The 8,506-nt window shown below is 48.6% G+C and overlaps 2 protein-coding genes and 1 long non-coding RNA gene across 3 annotated transcripts; 2 read left to right on the forward strand and 1 right to left on the reverse strand.

Moving 5' to 3' along the window:
* The first annotated feature begins 952 nt into the window (after nt 1-952).
* Nucleotides 953-5,466, forward strand: si:ch211-30b16.2 (glycoprotein endo-alpha-1,2-mannosidase-like protein). The gene is made up of 4 exons (XM_037272898.1): nt 953-1,639; nt 2,403-2,512; nt 3,997-4,073; nt 4,188-5,466. Exons 1-4 carry the CDS (start codon nt 1,171-1,173, stop codon nt 4,822-4,824), a joined length of 1,293 nt encoding a protein of 430 aa, XP_037128793.1. The 5' UTR covers nt 953-1,170; the 3' UTR covers nt 4,825-5,466.
* Nucleotides 5,230-7,483, reverse strand: yrdc (yrdC N(6)-threonylcarbamoyltransferase domain containing). Its single transcript, XM_037272900.1, has 6 exons — nt 7,230-7,483; nt 6,677-6,872; nt 6,366-6,480; nt 6,187-6,306; nt 5,825-5,955; nt 5,230-5,665 (listed from the first exon to the last, which is right to left on the reverse strand). The coding sequence occupies exons 1-6, from the start codon at nt 7,384-7,386 to the stop codon at nt 5,599-5,601; spliced, it is 786 nt and encodes a 261-aa protein (XP_037128795.1). The 5' UTR covers nt 7,387-7,483; the 3' UTR covers nt 5,230-5,598.
* Nucleotides 7,476-8,188, forward strand: LOC119135376. Its single transcript, XR_005100552.1, has 3 exons — nt 7,476-7,841; nt 7,911-8,003; nt 8,108-8,188. It is a non-coding gene; the product is annotated as an uncharacterized LOC119135376 (long non-coding RNA).
* The last annotated feature ends 318 nt before the right edge of the window (nt 8,189-8,506 follow it).

Genomic DNA, 8,506 nt, shown 5'->3' on the forward strand with positions numbered 1-8,506 from the left:
TTATGCAGAGTGGGCTTGCTTCTTGCTTGCTTGCTTGCTTGCTTGCTTGCTTGCTTGCTTGCTTGCTTGCTTGCTTGCTTGCTTGCTTGCTTGCTTGCTTGCTTGCTTGCTTGGCGCGTCAATCACCTGTGGCGGCGATAAAACCATATTTGAAGTAGGACTTTCTTTTAAATGCAGCTTTCCTTTTCTTAGAAGTCGTAGCCTCTTCTTCTTTCGTCTCCTCATTGGGCTTTTTTCCAAACATCTCTGTTTCTTGCTCATATTTGCCTGCTTCGTGGGCTCATGTCACGTGACCGAGACGAGCGTCTTGACCTGAATTCACCTGTCACGAGACACAGCTGCACCGACGGATGGAATTGGGAAAGAATCGCCACATTTTCCAGAATAAAATCAGACTCATTTTTGCTAGCTTTGCGGGCTCGACTGGGGAAACATGTCACGTGAGCCTCTTGGCCTGAATTAATTGATCGTCGATGAAAAAAAAATATACATATTATTTCTGTGCGGCTTGGCGGCCCGGTACCGAGTGACCCACGGACCGGTCCGCGGACCGGGGGTTGGGGACCCCTCCCCTAGGGTGACCAGACGTCCTCTTTTCCCCGGACATGTCCTACTTTTCAGCCCCAGCAAAAATCTGTCCGGGGGGTCAATTTCAAAAACAGTCCGGGATTTTGTTCAACTGCCTCACATGTACAGTACATTGTCAATCGAATTGCCACTCACTCGGTTCCATTTCACTCTATTCCAGGTTTCTCTGTAATTGTTCGCACGCCCTTCTCTTCAATCTAGCCACCTGAGGAGGAAGTAGGCGAGCGATTGCTTGCCAGCGAGTGGAGCCAATGCACCTTGACGGACAAGACAAAAAAAAAAAAAATCTCTCTCAGCTTTGTCGTTTACCGTCGGCACGCCAGTTGGTGTCGCTACAGATCTCCTAGTGACATCCGAACCGGAAGCACCCAATCGCGTCCTCCGCTCAACCGAAAGCACGCACGCGCACAAGCTGCGATAGGACCACCCCCATCGACCACCGGACGGAGCGAAGCGGGGTGGCGAGCGAGCATGTACGCGCGGCGCGGCTGGAGATGGGCCGTGCGTGGAGAAGACGGAGCCTCGGATAAAGGCCGATAGCTCTCAACACAGTCACATTAGAACCGGCCGGTACCACCGAGCATGGGTCGACTGCGGAGAAGAGCTTGCGTGGCTTTCTTTCTCTTCACGCTCTTCATCTTCGGAGCCATGATGGCACTCCGGACCCTCAAGACCGGGGATGGCTTCTCTGATCTGGTCCCTAACACACTGGACCGGCGCTCCGCACAGCGGACCTCGTCATCCTCCGGTCAGCAGCGCACCAAGTCGGCTGCGGTATCCAACTCGGGTCCGGAGGGGAGCATCTTCGATGACGTGCACATCTTCTACTACGCGTGGTATGGAAGCCCGCAGTCGGACGGCAAGTTCGTGCACTGGGACCACGTCCTGGTGCCGCACTGGGACCCGAAGATCGCGTCCAGCTACCCGCGCGGGAGGCACATGCCGCCCGAGGACATCGGCTCCAGCTTCTACCCGGAGCTCGGCCCGTACAGCTCCAGGGACCCGGACGTGCTGGAGTCCCACATGGAGCAGATCGCGGCTTCGGCGGCAGGTATACATTTTCACTTTAAAGTGTGAGCAACTCCGGCTAAGAGAAAGTGAAGAGAAACGACATTCGCAAAGTATGTCCATTTTGGACGTTTGATGAGAATCTTCCTGCGAGCAAAGATCAGGACCACGGACAGCTCCCAGTGCTTGTATGGCGCATTGGGAGTTTTTTGCGCATCAATTAAAGTGGCAATTTAACATTTCCTATCAAATGAAAGTAAGCGTCCGTTCCTGGCCCCGGGGATTTTCTTTTTCTCTAAATGATAAAAACAGCCCTGAAAAACTCAACTTTGTTTTGAATGAAAACTCACTTATTAACTGTGGCGCTTAGCCCAAAGCCATGTATGCGTATTATAAGGATAGTTTAGGCGCCAACTAGTGCCAGGGTCTGCATTCCCTGTGAATAAGTTGACTGTATATAAAAAAAAAACAACGATATTATTTACTTTGTCAAGGCATTTTGGTTGAGACGTGCCTAATGTTATGTCCAATCAAGCTCAAATACGAATGCTTGTGGGCGGTACAGCTAGCCCGCCCGAGAGACCTCGGTGTCCAGTAACAGCTCACGCGGTGAGCGTTCTGGACATTTGAGGTGCATCGCGGTTACAAAACACGGCCATCTGTTGGTCCGAGCTAGACAGATTGGATGCAACAGAATCTGCTTACTGAGACATTTGAGCCGGAAAGGCGTCCAAGCACTTTTTGACAAGTTCAAGCAAAGGACATTTTGTATTCAAGTGGCACACTTTGAGACTCATCATCCGCAGGGGTTCTGGTGCTGTCCTGGTATCCTCCCGGCATGGCTGACGACAACGGGGAACCCGCTGAAGATTTTGTACCTGCCATACTGGACGCTGCGTATAGACACAATCTCAAGGTAAAGAGAAAGAGGAAACGTTTCGGGCCCTGCCTGCTCCAAATATGGTAAAGCGCCTTGAGACAACCTTTTTTTTTGAAGTTTCCAAAGAACTGCCGTGAAAGCAAATCTGCACAGGCAGTGCTGACATTTTGGGGACGTGGGGAAGGACGCAGGCTCACCGTTGGGACTCGCCGTTGGGACTCAACGTACGAGCTGAGCGACGGTGGACCAATTGCCAATTCGGTCGGAAAATAAATGTGCGCTGGCCGGCCTTATTGAAAGCTTATAAAAAATGTAAAACGGGCAAAAGGGAGGAGCGTTTGATTCTGCGAACCAACTGACGTCACATGGCGTTTCTATGAGGCTTGAAAGCTTCTCGTGTCTTTCTTTCTGTAAGACAGACAAAAGACAAGATGGTCTCCGAAGGGTCCTTCCGCTTACGACCAAACGAGCGGCGTTAATAATGCAGTGACACTGACAGACAGCGCTTTTGCTACACGTAAAGACAATCGACCGACTGACGAAATAAATTCTCCAGTCCATAAAAATGCACAACTTGACATCGTCTGGTTGCACAAGTGTGCATACCCTTTTAAATGCCATGTGGCTGTCTTCAGAATTGCCATTCAAACTCATGTTGGATGGTGGTCTGCCTAGCATGCCACCCACTAAAAACACAAAGGCCAGCAATGCACTTTTTCTGGGAGCATTATATAAACAGAAGACTATTTGAGTCGCAGCACCCACACACGCTGCTCACGCATTGCCATATCTGCATCGCTTGCTGCTTGACCTCCAGCTTGAAGGGGAGCCCAAACTCTCTTTAGCAAGGAAGGGCCTGAAATCTACTAAATGGAGGCAAATGTGTTGGCAGTGCGGTGAGTGAAAACTCAGGCCCCAAGTGAGATTGAGGAATTGTGCACGTCATGTTTGCCTCCTGGGACAATTCTGCAGGGGATGCAAACGTTCTGCATGCTAATTAGGTAGGCAATGCACAGAGTATTATAAAGCGGAGTGCCACAAGGATCAGTGCCGAGTACAGCTCAGATGTATTTAACACTATGTTGAATGCATTTACATGCAAGAGATTTTTTTGAAATTATTTTCTTTATTTTAATTTGATTATCTTTGTCAATTTGGATGGAATTGTAATGAGTAAAATCTTTATGAAAAATGCTTGGTGAGCTGGATTAAAAATAGTTTTTTCCCCAACAACTATTACAAATAGATTGTCCTCCATTGTAATGACATTTCGCCACTGACGTTCTTCTCAATTCCTCCTGAGACCTTTTTTCCTCCTACAAAAATGTGTTTCATGTGGATCGTTAATAATTGAGAAAGTGCATACATACAAGTGCCTTTAAATATTCAACTTTTTGAGTACATGTCATTTTGGTTCCCTTGTTACACTGCTGAGTTCCCCCCCCCCCCCCATTAGTTGGAAAAACAACCTGAAGGAAATGCACCATTGCTATTCACGCAGTACTGACATTTTTTTCCAGGCGGCATTTCACATCCAACCCTACAGAGAACGGAATGAACAGAGCGTGCTTGAGAACGTCAAGTACATCATTGACAGGTAAGGTTCTGCTGCGCCTCCATCAACATCGACGTTCTGCTTATATAACGGCCATTTCTGCAAAATTCATCAGCTCTAGATTTCCAGCTCACTCGGTGGTCTCTTTCACCCAAGGTACGGCGATCACGCAGCCTTCTACAAGTTCACGTCGAGCACGGGGAAGAGCCTGCCCTTGTTCTACATCTACGACTCGTACCTGACGCCGGCCGAATCCTGGTCGCAAGTGCTGACGGCCGGCGGCTCGCGCAGCCTGCGCGGCTCGGCCTACGACGGCGTCTTTGTGGCCCTGATCGTGGAGGAGCGCCACAAGCAGGACATCGCGGCGGGCGGCTTCGACGGCATGTACACCTACTTCGCCTCCAACGGTTTCTCCTTCGGCTCGTCGCACCAGAACTGGAAGGCCATCAAGGCCTTCTGCGACGACAACGACCTCCTGTTCGTCCCCAGCGTGGGGCCGGGCTACGTGGACACCAGCGTGCGGCCGTGGAACGGCCACAGCACCCGCAACCGGGTCAACGGGCGCTACTACGAGACGGCCCTGCAGGCGGCGCTGGACGTGCGGCCCGAGGTGCTGGCCGTCACCTCGTTCAACGAGTGGCACGAGGGCACGCAAATCGAGAGGGCCGTGCCCAAGAAGACGGCCGCCAGGGTGTACTTGGACTACCGGCCGCACGGGCCGCAGCACTACCTGGAGCTGACCAGACGCTGGGCCGAGAAATTCAACAAGGAGAAGGAGCAGTGGCTCATGTGAGATTCCGACGCTAAGAAAGAAAAATGGCAGCAGATATTAAAATACGATAGAGCAGCGAAGCAACGTTGTGGTGAAAAACCCAAACAACAAAAGAAAATGACGACTCGTTGCTGAAATCCAAAAATGGGGCAAGAAGAGACCGTCTGTAAATTTTGCTCGCCAACCTTAATTGTGCTGTCACTAACCTCACCATCGCTCGACAATTTGCTGGCCGCAAAAGATTTTTCAGGGAAGCAAAAGCGGGTTTTGTTTGTGTTTTGTCCTTGTAAATCGCTTTCATCACTCAAAATCTATTAACGGTATTTGCATTTTTTTTTTTTCTCTTTGGAGTTTCCAGTTGCTTCTTCCAGAGCGGAATTTTTCACAATAAAACTCTGTTGTCCAGCGACAATAAGCGTCCAGACACATAAATATGGGCTTTTTATTGTATAAGCGCTTTTAAAGAACAAATGTAGCATGCTGAGAAAATCCATTCAAATCCCTCAAAGCTTACAGACAGAATTTTTTTCCCCCCCTCCTGTTATACAAACAGTACATCATAGAGCCCCCCCCCGCTTCTATATATTACACATGAGCGGTGGTAACGAGATACAATGATTTGGATTCGACCAAATGGTGGAGAAGTGCCACGTGATCCCAAGATAAAAATACGGGGAACAACTGTCAAACGGAGTGCACGCACATACGTCAGTATGAAAATACGACCGGCGCCTTATTTCTTCTGGTTTGGAAATGACCATTCAGAATCTTGATTGTGCGTTGCATTTTGAATATTCATCCCAACAGCTCCAAGGTGAGTCCGTATTTGCCTTCCAGGACCTTCACCGTTGAGGAAAAGGCGCTACAAACCCAATTAAGACTTGGTTGGTTGGCTTTCTTTTTTGAATGGCACGCAAAGAAATAACATCAGAAGTCTTTTTTTTTTCGTGAACCTGCTCATTAAGTACTATTTTCAGTTTTGTTCGGTGTTTCGGTCTGAAAATAAAGAGGAGAAACTTACCAGCCGGGTCTTACGATGCGGTACCTGCCGTGCGCCGACAGGTCCACCACGGTGGATCCGAGGCGGCTCTGGTCTCCTATTGGTCCTCCGTCCACCACCACGGATAACTTGGGCCAAAGATCTTGAAATTCCTGTCAAGAAATGAAGACAAATATGACATTCATGTCGGCCAAGTGAACATAGCAAGACTCCCATTTGCCATTCATGTCGGCAAAGTGAACATAGCAAGACTCCCATTTGCCATTCATGTCGGCAAAGTGAACATAGCAAGACTCCCGTTTGCCAACACAGCCGAATTGAAACCATTTTTAGAATAGGGCTAACAAAACGCTCGTGTGCGTTCCTTCCACGTTGAAACTTACATGGACGGCCACGGTGCTGTTTTGCGCGCTGACGTTGGCGCTGGTCAGCGCCAGAGGCTCGCCGCACATCTGACAGAGACGGCGCATGAAGGCGCAGTCCGGAATACGGACGCCGACCAGCTGAGGGGGACAACACAATCAATGATGAAAAAAGAAATGAGCACTTTTCAACGACTTACCGACGTGAAGGGGTTGAGGTCTTTGTTGAGTATTTGCGACCTTTCCAGCACCAGTGTGACCGGGCCTGGCAGCAGGTCGCGGAGGAGGTCCTCTTTAACTTTCACCTTACAGTATCTGCACATGGAAGCAAGAGGTTTCGCGTTGAGTTGGGAAATGTCTCTTTGCCAATTCCCAAGCCATTGTAAACAAAGAGAACGACACTTGCACGTGCACCTCATCAAAGCACAACTGGGCTCGTTTCATGCTAGCATCCAACCATTTGGTGGTGTTCCATAGCGGAGGTTCCGCTGGGACTTGAAGATCTTCTTACTTGTATATGTCGTGGATTTCGCCCACGCAAATGGCCAAGGGCTTCTGTTCATTGCGCTCCTTGATGTCGTAGATGTGGCGGACAGCTGCCGAGTTCTGAGCCAGACAAGCCAGACCGTAGATGGTGTCGGTGGGCACGGCGACCACGTGACCGTCCTGCAGGGCTTTCACCGTGCAGCTCAGGATGGCGGCAACATCTGAGGGGAACAGCAATGCCAAATGGAAAAACGTCATTTGATAAAGCAAAGCTCAAAGAGATGAATGCAGTCATTCTTTAAGGACAACCATTTTCCCTGCAGTGTGCTGAATTTCCACTCACTGAACACGTTTTCAACTGTTCGAACAATCTCGTGGTGGTTCGGATAAAGTTTGAACGCAGAAGTAGCAACGAGTTGACGACAAGACCGACCAGTCAGGTCGACAGGTAGGCAGGCACATCTGATGCAATATGCCGACATGTTATGTTGCCTCCTCTTGAAAGTATCACAGAGTATCAAAGATAGAAGAATACTTTGGGTCATTTATTGGTTGTTGGGGCGATTGTGCCTACCTACCGGTAGGAAGAAACGGCCCGTCGCCTGTGACTGGCCCCAACTGCAGCACTTGGGTCTTTAATCGATGACACATTTCACTTCCGACACGGCAAACTGCAGAACGGTGAGCAGCTGCGGATTGAATTATTTGTACTGCTAGATCTCCAAGATACTTCATCAAAGTGCGTCAAAGAGTTGACAAGTTGAAGAGGCGAAACATGGTCAAGACGAACGGACGGCATGAGGCAGTAGGGAAGCAAAGTCTTCCGGGTTACGCCCCCAATTCATGACGTCACCTTCCTGAAAGACTTGTTCGATTAAAAATAAAAAACAAAACAAAAACAAAGCGATTCACAGAAGTCATTTGACATCCAACACATTGTGACTTGCAGTACTGAATATTTGGGTTCGTTTAAAAGATACTATTTAGGGTCGACGTCACCTCGACCACGCACGCCCACGATGACGTGTTTCGTTGGCTATTTGAATCACCTGCCGGTGGCCGGCCACTGACTTTACTTCTGTGGAAAGTTGCTAAGTTTGTTTGTTTTTTGAAGTAACACGCTTTAGAGATCGACAAAATCCTCCGCAATGTCTGAGGCGAATGATGCAAGTGCAACTGCAATGAAAACGGTCAGTGACGGAAGTTGAAGTAAATCCAGGGTTCGACTCGCCCGAAATATCATGCGCAATGTTTCATAGGAGGAGATTAATGAGAGAATACGGATTACGAGTGAGAAAATAACCGTGTGCGATCAAATCCTGGAGGACTTGAAAGCTCTCCATCATGTTCTGGTGAGCAGCGTCACACACTCACTCACTCACTCACTCACTCACTCACTCCCTCCCTCCCTCTTGCGCAACGCGATTAATTGAGCTTGATTGTTATTTCTTCACAGACGCAATCTCACCAGGATGCGACCTCGCCGCCACAAAAATGACATGTTGAAACAATAAAACTACGACACTGTTCTGAGACAATAAGGTTTTATTAGTATATTGCTCTTATTTGAGAAACTTATCATATTACTTTGTACGAAACGAGCATATGCAAACACGGAACATGATACATTCTCTTTAAAAAAAAATACAAATCCTTGCTCTCCGGGTGACCAGACATCCTTTTGGAAGCTGTAGTTTAATTTTGTTCCATGGAATATTTGAATCAATCTGCTTCCAAACAGGTGTCCAAATCAATTGTCAACTGTCAATTTGTAATATGGAGGCAAAAGGCAGACGTGGTTGGTTAGCCGGCACATCGTTCGTTCACCTATAAAGCTCAGAAAGGATGAAAACAA

Source organism: Syngnathus acus, chromosome 16 (genome assembly GCF_901709675.1).
Source record: "Syngnathus acus chromosome 16, fSynAcu1.2, whole genome shotgun sequence".
NCBI lineage: Eukaryota > Metazoa > Chordata > Actinopteri > Syngnathiformes > Syngnathidae > Syngnathus > Syngnathus acus.

Bases quoted from the DNA above. Each gene is read 5' to 3' on its own strand.
- si:ch211-30b16.2 (XM_037272898.1), top strand. From the start codon at position 1,171: ATGGGTCGACTGCGGAGAAGAGCTTGCGTGGCTTTCTTTCTCTTCACG. The intron at 1,640-2,402 runs GTATACATTTTC...CATCATCCGCAG, and splicing joins GATCGCGGCTTCGGCGGCAG to GGGTTCTGGTGCTGTCCTGG. The intron at 4,074-4,187 runs GTAAGGTTCTGC...CTTTCACCCAAG, and splicing joins GTCAAGTACATCATTGACAG to GTACGGCGATCACGCAGCCT.
- yrdc (XM_037272900.1), bottom strand. From the start codon at position 7,386: ATGAAGTATCTTGGAGATCTAGCAGTACAAATAATTCAATCCGCAGCT. The intron at 6,873-7,229 runs GTAGGTAGGCAC...TGTTCCCCTCAG, and splicing joins CGGGCCGTTTCTTCCTACCG to ATGTTGCCGCCATCCTGAGC. The intron at 5,666-5,824 runs GTAAGTTTCTCC...TTGGGTTTGTAG, and splicing joins CGCATCGTAAGACCCGGCTG to CGCCTTTTCCTCAACGGTGA.